The sequence below is a fragment of the Ursus americanus genome, chromosome 34 (genome assembly GCF_024610735.1).
Source record: "Ursus americanus isolate L20-20 chromosome 34, mUrsAme1.1.p, whole genome shotgun sequence".
Classification (NCBI taxonomy): domain Eukaryota; kingdom Metazoa; phylum Chordata; class Mammalia; order Carnivora; family Ursidae; genus Ursus; species Ursus americanus.
Window position 1 is genome coordinate 28,262,192 of NC_142160.1, and position 26,358 is coordinate 28,288,549.

General features: G+C 39.8%; 1 protein-coding gene across 1 annotated transcript; it reads right to left on the reverse strand.

Annotated features, from left to right (window-relative positions):
* Nucleotides 1-1,740: 1,740 nt before the first annotated feature.
* On the reverse strand, nucleotides 1,741-26,069 carry ZNF367 (zinc finger protein 367). Its single transcript, XM_045780885.2, has 5 exons — nucleotides 25,073-26,069; nucleotides 10,880-11,030; nucleotides 8,228-8,347; nucleotides 6,918-7,056; nucleotides 1,741-4,285 (listed from the first exon to the last, which is right to left on the reverse strand). The coding sequence occupies exons 1-5, from the start codon at nucleotides 25,478-25,480 to the stop codon at nucleotides 4,063-4,065; spliced, it is 1,041 nt and encodes a 346-aa protein (XP_045636841.2). The 5' UTR covers nucleotides 25,481-26,069; the 3' UTR covers nucleotides 1,741-4,062.
* Nucleotides 26,070-26,358: the final 289 nt, after the last annotated feature.

The following is a 26,358-nucleotide window of genomic DNA, read 5'->3' on the forward strand; positions in this document are numbered from 1 at the left end:
GCTTGTGTTTGTTGTTCATTGAAGGAGAGCCTCCCGGAACTGCCTATTCTGACCACACTCTATCTGATGTAGCATTTTTTCAGTAAGTGTCCCATATTTTCCTTCTCAATAATTAACTTTAGAAATGTGAAATTTTAGCTTTTTAGAAAAGCTAAGGATTTCAAGTTGAAATGTTTGGGCCTGACGATTGATGCCACATACAACTGTTTCTGTTGTAGGCACTTGAACAACCAGGCACATTTTCAGCACTGATAAGAACTAAAGCAGAACTTTTAACAAATAAGTAGCTCTAAAAAAGCCAGAAAGTAAGAGCCCACATGACCCAAAATAAAAAAGCAAACGCACGTTAAGACCATTTTAAAATAGAAAATGGGGCACCTGGTGGGCTCAATAGGTTAAGCAGCTGATTCTTTTTTTTTTTTTTTTTTTAAGATTTTATTTATTTATTCGACGGAGATAGAAACAGCCAGCGAGAGAGGGAACACAAGCCGGGGGAGTGGGAGAGGAAGAAGCAGGCTCACAGCGGAGGAGCCTGATGTGGGGCTTGATCCCACAACGCTGGGATCACACCCTGAGCCGAAGACAGACACTTAACCGCTGTGCCACCCAGGCGCCCCTAAGCAGCTGATTCTTGATCTCAGCTCAGGTCTTGATCTCAGAGTCTTGAGTTCAAGCCCTGCCCAGCATGGAGCCTACTTAAATAAATGAAATGAAATGAAATAGAAAATGAAGTCTCATTCCAGTTGAACCAAAAACTCTGAGCTTGAAGTCATTTTGGATAATTCCCTTTAAAAAGATCAATTTAGTTTCCAGTGAGTCTCCCAATAAGTTTTGGCTGCAAAACAGTAAACTCACTTTTAATAACAGCCTTAATCATACTTGCATTTAATTTTCTTCTACATACAAACTTCCAGGATCTGAAGTGGCTGTCAAAATCTCATCCTAACTCTGTTTAAATCACAACTCACACTGAAGAGTTGCATGTGAAATTCTTTTGCTTAAAGCCTAAACAGGCTGAATCTTGCTTATTGCAAGTATTAACTAAAGATAAATGACGACAAAATTAAACCAATTTGCTTGACTCTTTAAAAAGTAAACAGGCCCTGAGTGGCTTCTCAGAGAGGTGACCACATTCAGCACATCCTGAATGTAAGTGAAATAAAACCCCAGTTCCTGATCACCCTTACCTTAGGCCTGGAGTAGAGCTGGCAGTACTTATCCACACCAGTGTATTCTGAACACTGTAACAATGAACCAGATGAGGAAGTTAAATTAATATGTACAATCTTAAAGGCCATAATTTTAAATAAGAAAAAGCAATTCACACTATGGTTTCTACTACGCTAAACAGATGCCTGAGAGGAGACTGGAAATGAAATATAAAACGCCCCAGGGGCGCCTGCCTAGCCCAGTCGTTAAGCGTCTGCCTTCGGCTCAGGGCGTGATCCCGGCATCCCGGGATCGAGTCCCACATTGGGCTCCTCCGCTGGGAGCCTGCTTCTTCCTCTCCCTCTCCCCTGCTGTGTTCCCTCTCTCGCTGGCTGTCTCTCTGTCACATAAATAAATAAAATCTTTAAAAAAAAAAAAAAAAGAAATATAAAACACCCCAAATAACAATATGGGAGGATGCAGGACTGTAGGTGACACTTCTACCTTTTCAATTTTTTAATATTATGGTTATCATATTGTTGATAGGAAGACAAAGTATAAAGGGTTCAAGAATGATCATGTACTTTAAACTGTAAATTAAAATAAATTTTTATTCAAAGCATCTTTTAAAATTACAGCATGTTTATTCTTATGCTGTTATCTCTGCCAAACTACAACTGAGCCATATGAAGCATAAAACACTTCAAAAATTTGAATGTAAACCACATTTTTAAAACAAAAAGCAGTCTTAACACACCTCAAATTTTAGATGCCAATGTATTTTGTCCAAGTATATAGCTTATATCAAAAAAGAACATTTTAAATATTTCTAGTTAGTTGTAATAATTTCTTAAACTTCCAATTACACAAATAAAAAATGTTTGTGAACATAACTATTATAGTTGACAAAAGCTGACCAGAAAAACAAACAAAAACCCTTACTTTTGAAGGCCTTAAATTTTATTATCTATGAATTGGGACGTATTTGCATTTTTTAATACAATTTTACTGCCCTTCCTTTTTCAGGTAAGTTCATCAAATTTTAAATTTCCCAAGACTGATGAGTGTTACTTTTCATAGTTCATTTAAGTTATATTTGAGAGGAAAAATTCTAGAGAAAATGCTGAAACCTAAACCATGAAAATTCTGATGCTACAGTCTCTCTTACTGTGCTTATAAGTGCTCCAAGTTAAAATTCTATATACCAGATTACAAACAAAATTCTTAGACCATTACAAATATAAATTCTCTTATTACAAAAAAAAATCCCTCAAGATTTGTAATTTACTGTACAGAGGAATTACATTTTTAAAGTATGTCCTCATTCATACACATTATTTGTTACTATCACCTTTCACACTTTTGCTTCTTTCCAAGACATTTACATACCACCCCTTCCCCATGGCTATGCATTTTAAACTACCTGTGTACTGCAACACACTGGAATTTTTGGACAAAGAAGCCTACATTTTAGATAATGTTTAAACTACATCCATAGGCTACTACTTCAAAAAAGAAAAAAAAAAGGGCGCTGAAGAGCCCATACTTCCCTCTATTACTCTGAGGTTTATTCCAATTAAGCAGTCTATCAAATTACCATGCTATGCATGTCGTTTAGTTTCTGCTTAAACAAAAGCTTAAATGATGGAGATTTATGCCTACACATAAAGGAGGTGAACTGCTCAGGTCTTGATTTTTCTGTTCATGCTTCAGTACATAAAGTGGTATTTAAAAACTTCATCTATTTGGAAAAATGGCTTAAAACCACCACACAAGTTAACACACTTGCAGTTGAAACTATTCCAGAAACCTACTTATTTGAGTAGCTAATATTTTCTGCAGTGTTTAACTGATAACTAAATTTAGTGAACACAAAATAGCTTGGCATGTTATTCTGAAGTAAAGCAAGAAGATGGCCTTATGCACTGAAAATATAAATAGGAGGCTTCCATTTGCTAATAATTCTAAATAAGCAGTACAATTAAAATTTAGTGTTTGCTACCAAAAGATCTAAAACAGTTCCCTACAAAACCACCCTGTAGATGTCCCTTTTATTAATAAAAATCCACGTGCCAAATCTCATTACAGGGCCCATAATATTAAAAAAAAACAAACAAACAAAAAACCAGTTACCAAGTTACCTAGACTTTGCAAGATTAATCACTCAATTTCAGCAAATGAGAAATATGCAATGTGCAAAAGTTCCCAAGTTAACATAATAGGGATGCCAAGTGCTTTTCAATCCTAAACATCATAGCGAGTTGTAAAGCCTCAGAAAGATAGAATAAGACTGCTATTACTCCAATTCTGAAAATTCTCAACTACCGTGCATCTTACCAAGATCCTCAAAAACCTCATTTCTTCCAAAGTCCGTAACTTAAAACATCTTCCAAAATAGTCAGTTTTCCACTTCTCGTTAGGCACACTATTTTGCAGTTTAAAAGTACACACCTTACACACGCGTCTTATACTTTCTGGCTGGCTTCAGTGTTTACAGTATTGTTAAACATGCGCATATACATTGTGAAATGATCTTATAAATAATCTATGTCAACGTTCTTTGGCTACATGTACCATTCTGTTTTTTCATACTCAGAAAGTGCTTCCTGTGAGAACTGCTTCCAATGAATGCATTAAACTTGCAAAATCTAGCTTCCCACAATATGTCCTTTTCTACCCTGTACTAGAAGTCCCATATTTACAAAATACTTTAAACTTTACAACAAATCCATTACCATATAAAAAAAGTGCAATTCTCTCTCACCCCATATTATGGGGCAATGACATTCTTCATAAATTTCTACAGAATAGCAGCCTATGATAAGCAAATAAGGTGCTTAGCTTACGCCCACGGATCTACTTTTTAAGTACGCTGGGCAGTACTTTTGTACAGTGGAAGAGTCAGTGTTCAGGCTACTGGCGGAGCGGCGCTCCGGTCAGGTTGGCGAGCTCTATGAGAGCAAGGGCTCCGTGCAGGCGCTCCCGCTGCTCCTGCAGCCGGCGCTGGGCACCGCGCTTCTCATCGTCCTCCTCGTCGGACTGCAGGTACTCCAGAGGGTCCTGCTGCTCCTGGTCGGCCTTCTGAACGAGCTTTCCTCTCAAGGTGGGGGCGCGCTGCTCTCTTGTTTCCCAGTACCTATATGAAACACGTGCACGTGAGCTAGGTGTATACGCGACCTCGTCAAATGTTTATTTTTCTTTTGAAAACAGGTTCTTTACCACGGTATTATTTTCTGTGTTTTAGTTTATAAAGCTATAAAGTAATTTCACATATATTACATATATTTCCCATTACGGAGGGAAATGTTCAAGGTCAAGAAATTGAACTTGCTCAGATTTCCAAAAATCAAAAATTGGCAGTTCTGGGTCTTCTACTCCAATCTCTATCATGGGTTTTTGTCAATGAATGAGAGCTGCCTTTAAGATCATATGAAGCAGACTATAGTAAAATACACAATAATAGAACAAATGTTATATGTCAGAACAAATGTTATATGTCAGTTATACCTCAATAAAGAAATAAACTTGAAAAAAGTAGAATAATCATTAGAAACCTATTTCTCCTATTCACAGAGGGATGGTGACTTCTGACAGAGTTAACTATGAGAAACCTGAAACCCATATATGACAGATTAGTATCTATAACACAGAGCTTATTAAAAAATGTAAGAGGTACCACCATTATTCTTTTACGTAGCCAACTGATAATTCCCTAGAAAAAATGTCCCACCTTTAGGTAACTGAAGAAAGGTGTATTTAAAGAAGAGTAGCACCTCATACAAAAGTGTCCCAGACAAAGACCTGTATATTAACACTCATAGCTTTATTTGTAATAGGCAAAAACAACCCAAATGCCCAGCCACAGGTGAAGGAATAAGTTGAGGTGTATCCATACAACGGATTACTACTCAACAGTAAGAAGGTATGAAACTAGGGTTGTAAGGTGACAGATGGCAGCTACACTTGAGGTGAGCAAACATTATGTATAGACTGGGCAAATCACTATGTTGTACACCTGAAACTAATATAACAGTGTGTGCCAACTCTACTTCAAGTAAAAAAAAAGAAACAAAAAAACCCCTAAACTGGGGGAAAAAAAATAAATAAACCACTGATACAGTTAACAACATGGATGAATTCCAAAATAATTACATTGAGTAAAAGAAGCCAGACAACAGAAGTACATACTGTGTGACTCCATTCGTATAAAAATCTAGAAAATGCAAACAAGTTTATAGTAACAGGAAGCAGATCACTGTTGTGTGCGGACCAAGAAAGCAAGGAATGGCAGGAGTGATGAATTACTAAGAGGCAAGAGGAAACTTTTGGAAGTGACGGATATGTTCATCATCGTGATTGTGATGACGGTTTCACAGGGGTACACATATGTCAAAACATATCAAATTGTACACTTTAAATGTGTATAATCTATCATGTGTCAATTGTACCTCAGTAAAGCTGTTTTTAAAATTACACACAAAAATAAAACAACTACTAGATTTCAGGAAATCCGACATCTCAAACTGGAAAAATCTGGTCAATACCCAAAGGTATAAAAAAAGGCATGCAAATAGTTCAGTATGACTTGAAGGACAACTAGGAAGAGAGAATGGCAAAGAAGCTTAGCAAGGTCAGCAGGAACCAGGCAACCAAGGACTTTGAATGCCATAATAAAGGGTTTCGACTTTACACTGAGTAGAATCCATCAGTCTGTCACTGAGTAGATGGAGAAAGAGAGGATGAAGGCAAAAAGACCAAGAAATTTCTAACTTGGACAAAATTAGAGTTAATGGGGTGGCGGAGGCCAGGCAGGAGGAAGGAGGGAGGAAGTGATGCAGTAAACAAGACGAACACATTGCCTCCCCAAGTGGAGCTTCTGGTCCAGCAGGGAGGAGAGACACTGAACAAATAAATAAGTGTGTGATGAAGGTTTTGAAAGAGAAAACACAGTGTGTTGTAAAAGCATATTAAGTTGGTCTAACCTTGTTTGTTCTGGGGGTTAGTGATCAGGTTAGGGAAGAACTTCCTGAAGCGATGTTCGACCCCGATAAGAAACGAAGAAAGAGCAGAGTAGGTAAATGAAGAGAAAAGCGGCATTCTGGGCAGAGGGAGCAGGGGGCAGAAGCCGGGGAGCCAGTGAGAGTGGTGCGGACAAACAGGAGGCCCGGGAGCTGGAGACAGTTACGTTGCCAGAGGGAGGCAGAGCTACAATAGAGATTCCAGACTTCATCCTCAGTGCAGAGGAATCCGAAGTAGGGAGGGTCCCGACCAGCTGAGGCTGGTTTGTACACAACAAATGACTCCTTAAATCAAAATACCTTTAGAAACAATTTTTTATACTGGCCCCCTTGGTGCCATTAAAAAAAAAAATTAAACTGGGTGCTTTGTAGAACTTTACTTTAGAAGAACCTCTAAGCTGTATCCCAGTAATAATCAGCACATATCTAATAGAAAATGGAGAGACACTGCACTGTGGAATACAATACATATAAAACACTCTTAGAAAATGAGGAAAACTCTTGTTTTTAAAATAAATTGTGGGCTGGGCACTCAGACTAATTAATATCATGTATTTGTTTTCTATCACACACCAGATCCTCATGCCACTCCTAACAATTCTGTGGTTTAAAGAAATAAAGCACCATTTCTAGTTATTTTATAAAATGTATATAAAAGCAACTTATTTAAAACTAGAGAACGGTCAGAGCTCCCAACATCAACCCAGGTGCTGGGCGGTGTTCTGCAGTGGAGTGCAGGGAGAACCTTACTTGGCCAACCACTCGGCGGCAGCCTGGTTGTCCACAGCCTGGTGCTTACTGAGAGCGTCTGTGGGCTCCTCCCGTTTCAGCCTGGCATAAGGGTGCTTCGGACAGTGGCGGTTTGCATGGGTGAATCTGCTTAGGCAGCCTTCAAAACATAGAGGGAAACACTTATCAGAATCTGGACATCCAGCAGACGTGGAAAATGTTCAGTTTCCCTGGTATCCAAGAAAAGTAAATTAAGACCATGGGATTTAGCATTCTATAACTTGGAGGAAAAAAAAAACCACCCTAAGGGGAAGCAGTTCCTTCACCTCTTAGTCATGGCCACATAAATGCATTAACCCCACCAGAAAGTGATTTATTAGCAAAAATGGTCAAAACCTCTGACCTAAGAATTCCAAAGATTTCCTAAGAAATCTATTGTAAGGAAACATCCCGTAAGATGAACAAAGCTTTACGGAGGAAGCCATGCCCCTCAGCTTTGTTGGCAACAAACACACTTTAAAAACAAATATTCGATATCCAACATTGAGTCAATCATTATGCATATGCTTAAGCAAACGAAAGTGTGTAAACATTTGTGGGGTTTTTTTTAATTTAAATTCTAGTTAGTTAACATACAGTGCAATACTGGTTTCTGGAGAAAAGAGTGTAGACATTTGTAACAACTGACAACAATCAAGAGAACCACAGAGCAACAGCACAAAACTATACTGAATTTCAGGTATAACTACGTAAACATATGCAAGGAAAACATCTCAAGAAACTGTGATAAGAGATTTAGAAAATCACCTAAGAAAAGTGATAAGAAATTACTAACAGTGGCAGTAAGATGGGAAAATCTCCCCCTTTATTGAAAATTTAGACAATGATGGGTTTCCTTCAATTTAATAGTTAAAAAGTTTAAAACCAAAATAAAAGCCTACTATAAAGGCTGTATTTACTTTTATAGATCTTTCCACCACCGCTAACTGAATATACTATTATTTTTTTAAGTAATCTCTCTGCCCATCATGGGGCTCAAACTCCCAACACCAAGATCAAGAATCACATGCTCTGCCAACTGAGCCAGCCAGGTGCCCCCTAAATATACTGTTTTTAACTACCCTTGAAGATTTTCATCTAAAAAGAATATTTTATTTAAAAATCAATCATTTCCCAGAAAACGAGCATGGATCACAATTTAGAAAGAGAGCTTATGATGTTTTATAAAATTTACATCAAAATCTCTCCTCCTAAAAAAACCTCAAGTAAAAGATATTTTAACTTTTAACTCACAACCAGTTATTACATAAACTTAACTCCTAACACCATACCATTTTCTGAACAAACAAAAGGCTTCTCTCCGGTGTGAAGACGCTGATGTGTTTTGAGCTGTCCACTTTGAACAAAGGCTTTTCCACAGTCTGGATAGTCACACAGATAGGGCCTCTCACCTAAGTAGACAAATATGATGTATTACTTCTGAGACAATAAGGTGAGAAGAGAAAGGGACAGAGAGAATCAACCTCTAAATAGGTCCCGACTCCAACAATAATAAGACATGTCACGGCCTCTACGAAGCTGCAAGTGTTAATGCTGACAGCAGCACTTCGATGCTACCAAGCAGCTCTCCACTGGCAAGCACAGTAATACTGTCCTTAGGCCTTGAGCTTTCAGGTTCCCAGGTTGAAAGCCTTGAAGTTATCTTTGGCTTATCCGGTCGTTTTTCTCCCCATAATCCAAATCACTAGCTCTCCCACTCCTGCTTTCCTTCCCACTGCAACTTTCCCTGGTCGACTGGCAGACCCTCCCATCCAGAAGGAACCTTAGCTGAGCTCTAATCCCTGCACAGCACTTCTGGAGTGAACGACATGGAACACTTGCTTTTGTCATTTGAACTACCTCCTAAATCACTTCAAACCCTACTACAGCCCTTGAACAAGTGAAAATGATCTGCTGACTTTCAATGGTCCCCTAATAGCTGCACTACAGCTACTGGGTTAGAGGGCAGGGTTTATCTTGACTTCACTCCTGAGATTCATACCATAAGGCTGTTCCTCATCTCATTCTACCTGAAAATCCAATCTTCTCTGCCCATTCAAATCTTCCCAGTGCTATAGGTTCTCAGTGAAATTCCTCCTACCTCCCTGCTACCTCCAAATAACTGAACTCTATAACCCTTCACAAACTCAGCATCCACTGTTACTTACGTATCCTGGTACTCTCCTGATACAAAGATGTATAATACTTTGTCCATTGCAATTCATACATACAACGCAGTGCTAGGCTTGAGAAAGTGCTTGAAAATATTGTTCAACCATAATTACACTTGTTATTTTTTGAAAAGTCATTCTTTGATAACAATTATGCACTGGTCCTTCCCATATGACTCAGAGAACTGTTCACAAGTTCTCCCTAGTTCCTCATTATTTAGAAATGTAGTAAATGATTGTATAGTTAAACACAAATTAATAAAACACAAGATATGGGGGCTTAAAATATTAAGAGGAAAGTTTCTTACAAAGCATTTACATACTGGGGCTTAGCCATACCATGCAGATCTTGAGCTCAGTTCTCTGGCATATAGCACAGCAGGCCAAGGCCTGAAAGTATTGGGGTGACACATGGTAGATTGGTGGCAGATCAGGCCTGAGACTCAGGGATCTTATCATTATGCCACAGGGTCCTGAACATTTTCCATACTGGCAACACATACTTTATGGCCTGTGAACCAGTTATTTGGGGGTATTTCAGACTAATTAGATTGAAAAAAATCTGAAAATTCTCAAAACCAGATATTTCATTTAGTAATGGTTTTACTGAATGGTACCTAAAGTCAAAACCTCTTGGCCACCTTAGTTTATAATGATTCAAAACTAAAACTTTACCCTTTTCCAGGGATTTAGCTAAGAAAACTATATTCTAGCATATTATTAAAATGTATCTTTCCAAAAGCAAAAAAACAAAAACTGGGTGGTGACCCACATACACAGTGAAAAAAACAGGTAACTAAGGTTTAAAAGCCAAGCTCTAGACCAGTACTGCCCAATGGAAATATGATGTGAACCACTTCTAGTAACCACATTACAAAACCAAAAAGAAACAGGCGAAATTAATTTTGATAATATATTTTATTTACCCCAAATACCTAAAATATTATAGTTTTAATATGTAATCAATATCAAAGTCATTAAGGACATTGTTTACTCTTTTTCATACTAAGCATATTTTACACATGCTGCCCATCTCAATTAGACTCAAGTGCTCAGGAGCCACATACGCTACTGTATTGGCAGGCATCACCCTAGATTCAAGGGTGTGGGAAGCTGTAAGGCAGTGGTCATTAATTTTTTGGTGCCTCAGTTTCCTCATCTGTGAATTATTGAATACCATTATTAAAACCAAAAGGCTCCTTCTTCTGGGGCCAACTTTCTCTGTGGAAAGAACAAGGGCCCTCTCTGTTATTTCTTTGCTTTTAAATATGGCATTTAAAATATAAGTATAGTTTCTCTATACAAAGAAAGCTATGTGATAGTCCTGGGTTAGCTACCCACAGTACATTTAATTCTGAAAACTTATACTTCACCTTAGGTTAGATGGCTAGGTCAAACATTCTGATGACACACTGAGGATTCCAGAAATTCTGCTAAACACGTGACACATAGTGTTTTAGTATTTGGCTTACAAATCAGTTTTAACAATTATACAAACAACGCAAGGGCCTATCACGTAAAATTCAGGTAGGCAGAATGAAAGAACTAATTTAGCAATAACATTCCTACGACAACTAGATTAGTTACCATGGTACCTTTAGAAGTCACATGGTACCAATGTTGAGAAAACCATTCCTTCCTACAAAAAAAAGAAACGGACTATACAATGCCTGTTTGAAAAATTTCACAATAAGGAAATATAAGGCAACTAAAATATTAATTTATGGGCCCAAACATCAAATCACCTTTAAGTATTGCTTCTACTCAGCTTACCTGTATGAGTCCTTTTGTGAGCCTGAAGTGATTTCTCCCGTGGAAACACCCTATTACAGATGTTACAGCGGATTCTGCTGGACGAATGCTCTCCTTCATTTATTAGATCCCGGACAGTATCTGCTCTGGGTCGACCACGTCGGATTCCATCCTATTAACAGTTTGTATAAACATTAATGTCATTTCTTGGATCCACTCATTAAAGTAAAATATCACAATAAATCATTTGTTAAATTCTTGAGTGACATCAGTGAAAATGGTTGAGTCGGTAGTTCCAAAGGCCCATCCCACCACAGTTCACTGAAAAGTCAAGCAAACTGTCAAAATCACTTTTATCACAACTCCAGAAAATAGAGATTTACAGCAACTCAGTCAACAATGAATCAAGAAACAGGCAACGTGAAACAGTGAGAAAGCTTTGCAGCGTTTTTACTGCTTGCCCTTGCCTCTCCCTGCGGCCCACGGTGGTCTTAAAAAGCCTCCATTCCCAATATGGGAACTTAGTCCCTGGCTACAGAGAGAGCAAAGCAGACCTGATTCTAAAAGAATTCTGTTTGTCTGTCTCGACCTGTCTGAGGGCTACTTGAAGAACTGACACAAAGTGTTTGTCTTTGTTTTACCTAACTTAGAACTCTCTTTGGGCAGAAAAGCAGTTAAACAGAGGGCATCGCTCAAAAATCTTGTAAGGCCAGTAATAACTTGCTGTCCCCTGGGGCAAAAGATTTCAATTGAGACAAAGGGACACATCAAAAGCTTGGGAGGAAAAGCCAGAGAGAGTTTCTTTGGGAAATTAGGGCACTGAAAAGTGCCCTGGTATCCTAAAGATAAAAATTTAGGAAGCCACACTTAGGGCAGGACAAATGCTCAGAAAAGACCTGATAAGACCCTAAGCTTTCACGTCTGACTGACCCTCTGCTAGGCACAAGCAGGAAAAGAAGGCTAAGGCAGAGTTGTGAGGAGTCTGAGCACCGATGGAGAGCTATAACACAGAGCCGTTTCTGCAAGTCAGGGCCTTCTTCCCTTTCAATTTTTGACTCCAGGCATTCAAGAAAATCTCTAGCAATGTTGAGCTGACTACAAACTAATGAAACAGAAATTTAGAGAACAAACACATCAAAGAATAGAGTTCACAAGAATAGTTTAGAAAATTCACAAAACAAATAACCCATTTTCAACAACATGTAAAGAAAAAAGTATGGTCCGTACAGAAGTAATTAATAGAAACAAAGTAGAAACTGGTCTTACTACACAAAGACTTTAAATAAACGGTCTTAAATATGCTGAAAGACATAATGGAAACCATGGACAAAGGACAAAAGGAAAAGCAGGAGAACACTTTCAACAAACAGAAAATAACAACAAAGAAATAAATTAAAAGGGGTGCCTGGGTGACTCGGTTGAGCAACTAACTCTTGCTTTTGGCTCAGGTCATGATCTCACAGTCTTGAGATCAAGCCCCACATCAGCCTCTGCACTCGGCAGGGAGTCTGCTTGAGATTCTTTCCCTCTGCCCCTTCCCCTGCTCACTCTCGCAAATAAATACATAAATCTTAAAATATATATTATAAATATATATAAATATATATTTATATATTTATAATATATATTTATATATAAATAAAATATATATAATACATAAAATATATATTTATACATAATATATATATTTATATATATTATATATTTATAATATATAAAATATAAAAAATATATATAATATATAATAAATATATAAAATAAATATAATATATATATATATATATATATATATATATATATATAAAAAGAAGAAACCAAATAGAAATTCTGGAGCTAAAAATTATAATAAATGAAATGAAAAAATTCACTAGAGAATTTGAATGGCAGATTTGACTCTCAGGAAAAAAATCAGCAAATCTGAAGACAGGTCAATTGAAAATATACAGTCTGAGGAACCTAAAGAAAAAAGAATGGACAGGGGCACCTGGGTGGCTCAGTCGTTAAGCGTCTGCCTTCGGCTGAGGGCGTGATCCCAGGGTCCTGGGAGCCTGCTTCTTCCTCTCCCACTCCCCCTGCTTGTGTTCCCTCTCTTGCTGGCTGTCTCCCTCTCTGTCAAATAAATAAATAAAATCTTGAAAAAAAAAAAAAAAAAAGAAATAGAATTTTTAAAAAAGAAAAAAAAAAAAAAGAATGGACGGAGCCCAAGACACCTGTAGGACATCAAGTGTCTTAGTTCATTTGGGCTACTGTAACAAAATACCACAGACTAGTGTAACTTATAAACAACAGAAATATATTTCTCACAGTTCTGGAGGCTGGAAAGCCCAAGCTCAAGGTACCAGTATGGTCAGGTGAGGGCCCTCTTCCTGGCTTGTAGCTGGCACCTGCTAGCTGTGTGTTCACATTGGAGCTCTCTGGAGCCTTTTTAATAAACCCTCTAATCCCCTTCAAGAGGGCTCCCACCCTCATGACATAAGCACCTCTCAGAGGCCCTAACTCCTAACACTATCATTTCTGGGAGTCAGGATTTTATCACACAAATTTTGGGGTACACAAACACTCAGAGCATAGCATCAAGCATACCAACATACACATAATTGGCGATCCAGAAGGCAAGAGAAAAATGGGCAGAAAGAATATTTGAAGAAATAATGGATGAAAACTTCCCAAATTTGATAAGATATAAGTCTAGACATCCAAGAAGCTCAATGAACTTCAAGAAGAATAAACACAAAGAAAAATACCCACTGAGACACATTAGGTCAAAATGTCAAAAGACAAAAGGCAGAGAATCTTGAAAACAGGAGAAGCAATTCATCAGGTACAAGGAGTCCTCAATAAGATTAACAGCTGATTTCTCAGGAGAAATTAAAGAAATCAGTAGGATGACATGTTTAAAGTGCTGAAAGGGGAAAAAAAGTCAACCAATAATCTTACATCCAACAAAATTATCCTTCAGAAATGAAGAAGAAATTAAGACATTACCAGATAAACGTAAGCTGATAGAGTTCATGGCTAGTAGACCTGACATAAAATAAATGTAAAGGGAGTTCTTCAGGCAGAAACGAAAGAGCACTAAACAGAAACTCAAAGCCATACAAAGAAAAAGAGAACGCTGGTAAAGGTAATTACATAAGTAAATACAAATGCCAAAAGTGTTGTATTTTTGGCTCGTAACTCCTCTTTTTCTCCTATACAATTTAAAAGTAAAACAAATGCCAGGTGCACCTGGCTGGCTCAGTCAGAGGAGCATGCAACTCATGATCTCAGGGTCGTGAGTGCAAGCCCCACACTGGGGACAGAGATTGTTTAAATAAATAAATAAACAAACAAACTTTTTAAGAAAAGACAAATGTCAAATATAGTTTAAAGATTTTTTTTTTTTTTGACAGAGAGAGAGACAGACAGCAAGAGAGGGAACACAAGCAGGAGGAGTGGGAGAGGAAGAAGCAGGCTCCCAGTGGAGGAGCCCAATATGGGGCTCGATCCCAGGTCCCCGGGATCACGCCCCAAGCCGAAGGCAGACGCCCAACGACTGAGCCACCCAGGTGCCCCCTCAAATATATTTTAAAAATTATAAATCCATGTTAATGGGAACATAATATAAGAAGATGAAACTTGTGACTATAACAAAGAGGGAGAGATAGAGCTGGATAGGAGCAGAGTTTTTGTACACTCTTGTAACTAAGGTGGTACTAATTCAAAACAGATTGTTTTAAGACTAAGATTAATTGAAATTCCGAGGGTGATCACTTAAAAACAAAACAAAACAAAACCCTGAAAACCTAAAAAGGAAACAAGAATGAGAATAGTATACTACAAAAAATAAAATAAAATAAAATAAACACAAAGACGGCAGTAAGAGAGGAATTGGGAAACCAAACAGGTATAAGACACAAAGAAAACAAATAACACAATACCGAAAGTAAGTTCTTCCGTAACAGTAATCACTTTTCTTTTTTTAAGATTTTATTTATTTGCGAGAGAGGGAACACAAGCAGGGGGAGGGGGAGAGGGAGAAGCAGGCTTCCTGCTGTGCAGGGCTCCATCCCAGGACCCTGGGATCATGACCTGAGCTGAAGGCAGATGCTTAAGGACTGAGCCACCCAGGAGCCCCAACAGTAATCACTTTAAATGTAAATAGATTAAATTTGCTTATTTAAAGGTAGAAATTAGCAAAATTGATTTTTAAAAAAATGATCCAACTATATGCTGCCTACAACGGACTTCTTTAAATCCAACAACACAAATAGGTTAAAAGAGAAAGGATGGAGGGGCTCCTGGACGGCTCAGTACAGCATGCCACTTGTGATCTCACGGTGATGAGTTCAAGCCCCACCTTGGGCCTAGAACTTACTTTAAGAGAGAAAGAGAGAGAGGGAGAGAAAGAATGGAAAAAGGGATAACAATTATAAACACTCACTCACCTAACAACAGAGCCCCCAAAATGTATGAAGCAAAAATTGACAGAATCGAAAGGAGAAGAAGTTCAAAATAGCTGGAGACTTCTACTTTTAATAATAGATAGGACAACTAGACAGGTCAACAAAGTTATAGAAGACTTGAGCAACATCCTAAGCCAACTAGACCTAATACATATATAGAACATTCCACATAAAAACAGCAAAATATGTATTTTTCTCAAGTGCACATGGAATATTCCCCAGGAAAGACCATATGTTAGGCCACAAAGCAAGTACTGACAAATTTTAAAAGACTGAAATCATCCAAAGTATCTTCTGTGACAAACACGGAATGAAACTGTAAATAAAAAACCAAAAGAAAAATGGAAAATTCACACACAGGTGAAAATTAAACACAGTCTTAAACAGCCAATGGGTCAAAGAAGCAATCACAAAGGAAATTAGAAAATACCTCGGAACAAATGAAAACAAAAACACAATATATCAAGGCTTTAGGGGATACAGTTCTTGGACTGGAGGGCTTAATAGATGATAACGACACTACCCAAAGTGATGTACAGAGTTAGCTCAATCCCTAGTAAAATTCCAAAGGTCTTCAAAAATTCAGAAATGGAAAAAATGATCCTCCAACTCATATAAAACTGCAAGAGGCTCCAAATAACCAAAACAATATTTAAAAGGAGCAAAGCAGAAGGACACACATGTCCTTATTTCAAAACTTACTACAAAGCAGCAACAATCGAGACAGTGTGGTTCTGGCATAAGGAAAGACACATAGACCAGTGGAACAGAATTGAGAGGCAAGAAATAAACCTATATCTATGGTGAACTTATTTTCAGCAAGGGTGCCAAGAACATTCAATGGGTAAAGAACTGTCTCTTCAATAAATAGTTCTGAGATAACTGCATTTCTACGTGTAAAAGAATGAAGTTGGATCCCTACCCTCACATGATATTAAAAAATTAACTCAAGGGTGCCTGGCTGGCTCTGTCAGAAGATCATGCAACTCTTGATCTCAGGATAGTGACTTTGAGCCCCACACTGGGTACACAGATTAATTAAATGAATAAATAAACTTAAAAAATAAATAGGGAGTAACTACTTAGTAAGTACAGGGCTTTCTTTTGAGGTAATGAGAATGTTTTGAAACTTGATATGTAGGTAGTGGTTGCACAACGTTGTGAATTACTAAATGTCAATTACACTTTAAAATGGTTAATTTTACGTTACGTGAATTTCACCTCAATTTTGCTTAAAAACTAAGGAAATCTGAATATACTATGGATGTTAGTTAATAACAATGTATCAATTTGGTTCATTAATTGTAACACATATTTCATGCTACTGTAAGATGTTAGCAATAGGAAAATTGGATATGTGATTTATGGGAACACCCTGTACTGTCTTAACTTTTCCATACATCTAGAACTAATCTAAAATAAACACTCACTTGAAAAAAAAAATATTCCTCATGTCCCAGGTTAGGTTAAATTTTACACATACAAGTTACGTGAAAAAGTATAAAAGGATTATGTACAACTACATCCAAAATGAAGATGCTTTTACTGCCTGCAATATAAAAAACCTAAAGCCTTCCAAATGCTTACAAACATCAGGCCAAAACCTTGATGGATAACAATAAGCTCCCGGAAAAATTCCATTCAATCAATTTTCACTTTGAAAGAAAATTCCAATCTCAACATGGATGAGTTATCTTATAGGAAAAGTCAAGTTTAAAAAATTCTTAGATATTACTGGGTGTTATACAAGAACAATGAATCATGGGACACTACATCAAAAGCTAATGATGTACTGTATGGTGACTAACATATCATAATAAAACAATTAAATCAAAAAATTCTTAGATATTAAAATCTATTTCCATAACAGTCAACAGATGGAAGCAACCATTGGCAGAAGAAAAGGGCAGAATATACAATACAATGGAAAATTATTCAGCCTTAAAAAAAGAATCCTGCCATGTGCTATAATGTGATGAACCTTAAAAAACCATGCTAAATGAAATAAGCCATTACAAAAAAACACATACAGACACACACCACAAATTCTACATGATTCCACTTATATAAGGTATCTAAATTAATCAAACTCTTAGAAAATAGAATGGTAGTTGCTAGGGACTATGGGGAGAGAGAAAAGGGGAGCTCAATGGGTATAGAGTTTCAGTTTTGCAAGATTAGTAAGTTCCAGAGATCTGTTACATAACAATGTGCATGTAATTAACACCAAAAAAAAAAAGATTAAGATGATAAATTTCGTTATGTTTTTTGCCACCAAAAGAAAACAAAAGGAACATGGAAAGGCACTACAGCAGATAAAAACACTAAAAATATTCACTGCCCCTCTCTCACTGTGTGTGGGTAAAGGAAGCCAACTTGGCCACATGACTTCCTTTGGCCAATAAAATGTGAGTGGAAATTATTTATATGTATATAAGCAAAAGCCTTAAAAGCCATCACATGGTTCCTTTTCATCTCTCTTTTCTCTCTGCCTTGAGACCCAAATGTCCCAGGTAGGGGATGCTCCTTCTGGGACCCAGAATGAAGAGGATAAGGCACATACCTGCAATCAACCCACCCAGGACATGTAACATAAGCAATGATAGGCTGAGATCGGGATTTTTAAGTTTGTATTCTACAGCATGCTTTAGTTTAAACTAACTGACTAAGGCACTTTGTTTTTTGGGGGTTTTGTTTTGTTTTTAAAAATTTTATTTACTTACTTGCCAGAAAGAGCACAAGCAGGAGGAGCGGCAGGCATTGGGAGAAGCAGGCTCCCTGCTGAGCAAGGAGCCCAACGTGGGGACTCCAGGATCTCTGGGATCACCACCTGAGCAAAGGCAGACACTTAACTGACTGAGCCACCCAGGCGCCCCAGGCAGTTTGTTAATAAGGATTTGTTGATGGGATAAAAATCTCATCAATTCTTTGCTGATATGGAAATTGCCAAAACAGATACATAATTGATGCCTTTCCCCAACATTATATAACTCTTTAAGAAGTTTCCATTTATAATGAAGCTAGGAATTGGCAAGGCGCTACCCGGGGCCTTGACTTATGTTTAAGTCCAAATTAGCAAATCGACTTGTAGCAATTATTGACAGTTATCAAATACCTTCACCTTCACTTCTTGGCTTTGATACTCACTAGCTACATTTGGCTCTAGTCTTGCTTGCTAAAACTGTTAACCCAAGGTCAGCAAGGAAAGATGTAACCAGGAGTAAAATTTGGGAATCTATTTCCATCATTTATTGAGCTACAATAATTGGATTGTTGCTGGCTATGTTTATATGATGAATAATTGCTTTAAATCTTGTTTTAAAAATGTAAAATGCAAAATAAATAAGTAAATCATCTAAGATCCATAAAAACAGCAGGTTATCCTACTAAGAAATGGAACATGTAGGGGCGCCTGGGTGGCTCAGTCGTTAAGCCTCTGCCTTCGGCTCAGGGCGTGATCCCGGCGTTATGCGATCGAGACCCACATCAGGCTCCTCCACTGGAAGCCTGCTTCTTCCTCTCCCACTCCCCCTGCTTGTGCTCCCTCTCTCGCTGGCTGTCTCTCTCTCTGTCAAATAAATAAATAAAATTAAAAAAAAAAAGAAATGGAACATGTAATCAGGTTAATTAAAAACCTTAGTGATGTAACTCCTCTGCCACGAAAGGATCTTTTCCTAATATTTTTTAAATACATAAAAATAATGCAAATGCAAAAAAAAAAAAAAACTGGACCACTTCCTTACAGCATACACAAAAATAAACTCAAAAATGGATTAATGACCTATAAAAACTATAAAATTCTTAGAAGAAAACATAGGCAGTAATTTCTTTGACATTGGTTATAGAAACATTTTCTTAGATATGTCTCCTAAGGCAAGGGAAACAAAAGAAAAACTATTGGGACTACATCAAAATAAAAAGCTTTTGCACAATGAAGGAAACCATCGACAAAACCAAAAAGCAACCCACTGAATGGGAGAAGATATTTGCAAATGATATTATCTAATAAGGCGTTACTATCCAAAATATATAAGGAACTTGTACAACTCAACATCCAGAAAAACCAATCTGATTAAAAATGGGTAGAGGACCCGATTAGAAATTTTTCCAAATACATACATACAAATGGCCAACAGACAAATGAAAAAATGCTCAACATCGTTATTAATCAGGAAAATACAAATTAAAACCACAATGAGATATCATTTTATTCTTGTCAAAATGGCTAAAATCAAACAGACAGGAAATAACAAGTGTTGGCACAGATGAAGAAAAAAGGAACACTACTGGGGGGAATGCAAATTGGTACAGCTACTGTAGAAAATAGTACAGAAGTTCCTCAAGAAATTAAAAATAGAATTACCATCTGATCCAAGAATTCCACTACTACTTACCCAAAGAAAACAAAAACAGTAATTCAAAAAGATATATGCACCCTATGTGTATTGCAGCATTATTTACAATAGCCAAGATATGGAAGCAACCCAAGTGTCCATAGATGAATGGATAAAGATGTCTTACACACACACACACACACACACACACACACACACACACACAGAGGAACATTACTCAGCCATTAAAAACAATGAAATCTTGCCATTTGCAACAACATGGATGGACCCAGAGGGCATTAATGTTAAATGAAATAAATCAGAGAAAGACAAATACCATATGATTTCACCCATATGTGAAATTTATGAAACATAACAAAGGAAACAAAAGAGATGAAAATATAGATTCTTAAATACAGAGAATGAACTGGTAGGTACGCTGGGTGAAAGAGATAAAAGGGATTAAGATTACACTTATCTTGATGAGCCCTGAGAAATGTATAAATTGCTGAATCATTATAGTGTACACCTGAAACTAATAACACTGTATGTTAATTATGCTTTAATTTAAAAAAAAAACCTTAATGATACAACTCCTGTGCCATGAAAGAATCTTTTCCCAGTATTTTTTAAAGATTTTAATTTATTTGAGAGACAGAGGGAGGGAGGGAGGGAGGGAGAGAGACGCGGAGAGAGAGCCAGGAGAGGAAGAGGGAAAGAATCCTAATCAGACTCCTTGCTGAGCGTGGAGCCAATTTGGGGCTCGATCTCATGACTCCCAGATTATGACCTGAGCTGAAACCAAGAGTCTGAGGCTAAACCAACTGAGCCACCCAGGGGCCCCTCCCAGTATTTTTAAATACATAAAAACATATTGTTGCCTCTATTATAATTTGAAGTAAGAGTTTAGTTAATATGAAAAATTTTAGGTTGCCCATTACTATTTTCTGTTTCTAGTAAAAAAAAAAAAAAAAAAACCTATTTTCAAGCACGTATAATGGGGTTTGAGTATTTTAAAAGTTAACAATTTGACTGCTTCCCAGCTTAAATCACATATTTGCATTTTCCAAATGAGAAATAGAGAGCTAAAAAAAAAAATACAATATAATACAACATCTTAGCCATATACAGGTAAGGCTTCACTGAATGTATCATTTCAACTGAGAAAATTAAGTAAGGAAAGTAATCATCTGATGCCCTAAATAAATGAATAAAGAGCATCTTTTAATCATACATACAAAAATAAGCTCTGTTACTTAAAGAAGGTCCTTTTCATTTTGGCCTTAGCAATAAAACCATGTTTCTAGGTACATTTTGACAATAACAAAGTGTTAAGGAACTCATCAGCAATCAAATATAACTGTAGTCTAACAGACTAATTTTGTCAGGACTGCTTGATGGTTCACAAGAGAAAGTAAAGTTAAGAAATGCAACACGGGGACGCCTGGGCTGCTCAGTTGGTTAAGCATCCGACTTTGGCGCAAGTCATGATCCCCGACTCCTGGGATCCAGTCCCACATCAGGCTCCTTGCTCAGCAGGGAGCCTGCTTCTCCCTCTGCTTGCTGCTCCCCCTGCTTGTGCGCCATGCTATTTCTCTCTCTCCCCCTGACAAATAAGTAAATAAAATATTTTTAAAAAATACAACACATTCTATATATTATGTGGCAACTCCTGCTGAATAAGCTACTATAAAGAAGCAAAATGATTAAACTGCCAAAAATATTTGCATTCTTTGGTAAATTTAATTTTTAAGAAAGAATCTCGGTACCACCAGAAGGTAGATTCGTGATTTTCAAAGTGTTTTCTGAAATAGTACATGATAAATGTTTAGAGTTTCAACGTCAAAAGGTTATTTCTCAAAACACTTAGAATAATGTATACATTTACGGAGATTTTAGAAAAAAGTTGTATTCAAACTGGGTTTTCATGTGATGAACAAAAAAACTAAGAGTCCTTGACACATTTTTATACAAAGTAAAATTCAAATAAAGTGCACAAATGCAACCTAGAAGGAAAAGAAAATTAGGTCTCAGAGGAAGGCACATGTACCTTGACAAGAAAATGAAAAAAATGGAATTGATCACATTTCCCTTTTCAAATTCAGGTTTAGATCCAAATATCCTTTGGCTTTCGTATCTGCTTCCTCATTCTATCCCCCACCTTGACCTATCTGCACAACTTTCTGAGTCTTAATTTGCATTTGTCTGCTGTATTTTGTATACCCATAAAGCATTTCAGTTGAGATACACATAGGTATAAATAATGTGTATTTCATAAGTCTGCTTTCATCAGCTTGATACTAAAAAAATAATAAACCCCTAAAGTCAATTCACACATGATATATATAGGAATAATATCATGTAGGGATAAGAACAAGGGCTCTGGAAGGTTCTAATCAGTTCTGCCAACTAAAGTTAATCTTGGGGACTCTTTTCTCTAATTCCTCCTTGCTAACCAGTAAACAAGATAAATTAACTTAAAAATTCAAAACATTCAACACAGAGCCCAGCAGTTTGCTATGCCAGGCAATAAACAGTAGCTACTATATTAACATGTTTAATATAGTGCTGATCAAAATTATATGTACCAATGTGCTATTTGTAAGACTATCTGCAGTGTTCAGGTGACAGAAAGGGTGGGTAGGATAGGCAGCTGGCAAGTCCTGAAAAGTGAATGGTATCTGAGGCTATGCACAGAGAAGCTGAACCACACAGGTCCCACAGTGAAGAAGTGACCTCATGAACATAGTCTGAGTAGAGGGTACAAGGTGCAGAGGCTTGGAAATATCCTATGGCAGAAAGAAATTAGACCTGCTCACTTCCCTCCCCTCCTGGAATTCTACAAACGAAGAGAAGATAGTGCTAATATATAATTATACCCCAACAGCGCTAAGCAATCTTGCGATGAGGGGCCAAAATAAGTTGGTAGATGACAGCTGTTCTCCCCACAGGCAGAGGAGGCAGCATAGGGCAGGAACAAACAAGAGAGCAAGCAAGAGCTGACGCTTGGTGTGAGGGTCTCAGATGTTAACACCTCCCCTGGGAGCAGTGGCAAAAAATAGACAATAAACGAACACAAATGTTGTCCTTAAACTCACAGCTGTTATTGCCTCTAACCTGTATACTGAGAAGGGAATAAGGGGAAACATGTTACTGGTCTCCCATCTTTCCATAAAGTAAACAGCACGATTCACTCACGATGCATATAGAGATAAAGAACTACAAGTACTTTAGAGGGAAAAAAAATAAGTAAAGGGGGGGGGGCGCCTGGGTGGCACAGCGGTTGAGTGTCTGCCTTCAACTCAGGGCGTGATCCCAGCGTTCTGGGATCGAGCCCCACATCAGGCTCCTCTGCTATGAGCCTGCTTCTTCCTCTCCCACTCCCCCTGCTTGTGTTCCCTCTCTCGCTGGCTGTCTCTATCTCTGTCGAATAAATAAATAAATAAATCTTAAAAAAAAAAAAATAAGTAAAGGGGGATGGAACTCTCTATCTTCAGTCTAGAGTGTACTGATTACAAATGAAACTGGTTAACATCCTTAAATAAAGGTATATCCCAAACCTTTCCCCTCAAGATGGGAAAGCTAAATGAACGAATTTTTGGAGCTGTAGTTGGATTTCTTCATTAACTAAAGGACAAGTTAAAATCAATTCATCTAGTAATTTTGAAATACAACTGGGACAAGAAAAAAGTGAAATATAAAACAGCCTTTTCCGTTTCTCAAGTTCTTCATATTTTCTTGTATATTTTACCTCTGAAAAGAGGTAGACAACGAAGAATTAAAATTTAAACCCATGCAGTGTGTGAACAACTTTCATGCAAGGTTTGTGAACGTAAGTCTGTTTTAGGCCAAAAAGAACATACCTATAAGTTTCATTTATCTATTATATTAATCTTCTTGGATAATCCAAAATTAGATTACGTCATTATTAATTAAAAAATGCAAAATCTTCCACAATTATTTGTGCACATATGCCTTTATGGTTCTTAACTATATAACCTATTTTTTTAAAGGCTAAATGTTAACACAGGAAAATACCTAGACTACCCAGCCATCTTACTAAGCCATCTTGCTACCTAGTGACAGCAACAGTGATTGTTTCCTTCACGAACTCACTTAGCACTGTTATGAATATTTCTACCACTTGTTCTTTCAAATTTCCACTGTTGAAAATTTTTACTGAAGCGCCCCTTCAAGAGTTGAAAGGGTGTCAAAGCACAGTTTTATAACTTTGTAGTTCTTTAATAATAATGCCACTAGTAACAAAGTGTATATCAATTTCCTCAGGGCTCAAAACACAGGGAGTTTCAACATCTTTGCTACTGCATGTAAACTTGCTTCAATTTATAGATACAGTATTTACCAATATAGGCACTTATCCAGTGATTTACTTGTTTTATCTTTCGGCAACTGCTTACTGACATAGCCATTTAACAAATAGAATCTGAATATTAATCTTATATTAGCACAATTCACTCATAACAGAAATATTTACCAAGCACTTTTATTCAGCATTTAGAGTGTGCGGTATTAAAGTTGAGAAGTCTTCCAGAGAAAAATGATCCCCACCCTCTAGGAGCTTACTGTCTACAGAGAACTGTACGTCAGCAGAGACGCACTTCGAATATATGCTTCAGAATCAGGAGCCACAGCAACTCGACCATAGTCCCAGCTCTCCTGCTACCTAGCTGTGTGACCTTGAGGAGGTCCCCTCACCAATCCCTCAAGGACTTAGTTGCCTGATCCGTAAAGTGTAGACTTGAACCAGAACCAGGTAGTCACATCTTTCCCAGCTCTAAAGTCTAAGAGCGCGAGCAATTCGAGGTTAACGACAACAGCGTCCCAGTCTACTGTGTACTCTCAGCAACTAGCATAGTACTCTGGATGAATGAGAGGCAGAGAAGGCCCAACTTCTGCTGCAGAAGATCCCCCTATGTCCCTTCTCGCTTTTCGGCCATCTCTGCACGGCAGCTTTAGTAGGGCCAGGGTATCCGCACTGATGGAGCAGAATCTACGCAAACCCCTGCCTTCCTGCACCCAGAGGAACAGCTGAAGGCCCGCAACCCCTCCAATCCCTCTCAGGCCAGACAGGACTCAGCGGTCAACCGAGCGTCCGTACAGCGAATGCCCTGCCTCCTCCGCGACCCCAGACTGAGCGGTCGCTCACTGCACCTGCTGTCGAGTCGCCTCCGGTCAGCCCGCCTCCCCTCCGCTAGCGTCACGTGACCGCCGCCCCGCCTCCCCCCTCGCCGGGACCCGATTTTTGGCGCGCGGCAGTGACGTCAGCGTCCTGTCACCCGCCCCCGCCGCGGCCGGAGCGACCTCACGTTTTAAACTCGGCCCCGCCCCACCCGCCGCGTCCGCGGGCGCTGCCGGCTCCCGGGCGGCGCCGTTAACGGGCCCTGGCTGTCCCGCGCCCCGCCCGCACCGCTCACCTTGAGGTGCCCGCTGTCTGGGCTGCTCGCTTCCTCCTCGTCCTCACCTCCAGAGGCAGCGGCGGAGGCGGTGGGCGGGGGCGCGCCCCGGCCTCGGAGCCCCGGGTGCTCGGCGGCGGCGGCGGGCAAGGCGGCCGAGGCGGCGCCCCCCGCGGCCCCGGGGCTGAGCGTCACGTTGTGCGCGTTCTCGCCCCAGCGCCACGGATACACCATGAAGTCGCTGAAGCCGGGGCTGGTGGGGATGAGCGGCGGCGGCGGCTCCGGCTCCCCCCCGCCGCCGCATGTGGGCTTGATCGGGGTCGTCCTGATGACCGACACCAGCACCCGCTTTGGGGAGTCGTGGCAGAAGATGACGGGCGGCGGCTGCGGCGGGGTGTCCGCCATCGGCGCCTCCATGCCCCGGAGCATCACCCGGCCCCGATCCGCAGCTCCGGCAGCCGCACTCCCTGAGCCGCGGTCTGTCCCTTCGCTCCGCTCGCCCGCGCTGCTCCCGAGTCGCCGGCTCTCAGTCCCGCCGGCTCATGGCTGGCGGACGTTTCCCGGAATCCTCTTGCGCGGCGGCCAGCGAAGGAGCGGAGCGGCTCGGCGGCCAGCGCCAGACCCCAACCCTGGGTCAGGCCCGCCCCCCGCTCTTTGTACTCCCCAACGCAGGCTGCAGCAGCGGGAAGCTGCGGGCGGCCTGCCTTTCGGTGACAGGAAAGCAGGACGTGCCGCGCCGAGCCCCCGAAAATAACAACCTGCCGCCTGGGTCACTGCTTCGGCTTTTCCCGCGTTACATTTCGCGCCTGGGCGGAACCAATCACCGCAAGGCCCCTGCCCGCTGGCCGCAGCGGCGAGTGACAGGTCGCGCGAGCCAATGGCCGGGCCCGGACTTCTTTCTAGCGGAGAGAGGCGGAGCCGAGCCTGCGCGCGGGTCCTTTCTGCCACGCCATTGGTCACCGTTCTTCTATTTTTTTCTGCCTCGAGGGCCAACTGAGTTCGAAACTCCGGAGGAGCGCGCGACAACGGCACTCGCCTAGACACACCCGCCAGGAGCCCCGCCCCCGCCGTCCCTCTGCGCGGGTTGTCAGTGTCGGGGGCGAGGGCAGGGGCGGGAGGCGAGAGAGTTAATGATTGGAGGGGCGTCGGCGAGGGGGCGAGGCCGGGGGCGGAGGGGGGGCGGTCGTTGGCCGGCGGGGGCGCGCGCCCTCTGGCCCCGCCTGTCAGCCCCGCCCTCCTGTGGCTGTTGGGCCGCGATTCCCGCGCGCCCGGAGTTTAAAGGGCTTGGGCCCCCGCAGCCCGCCCCG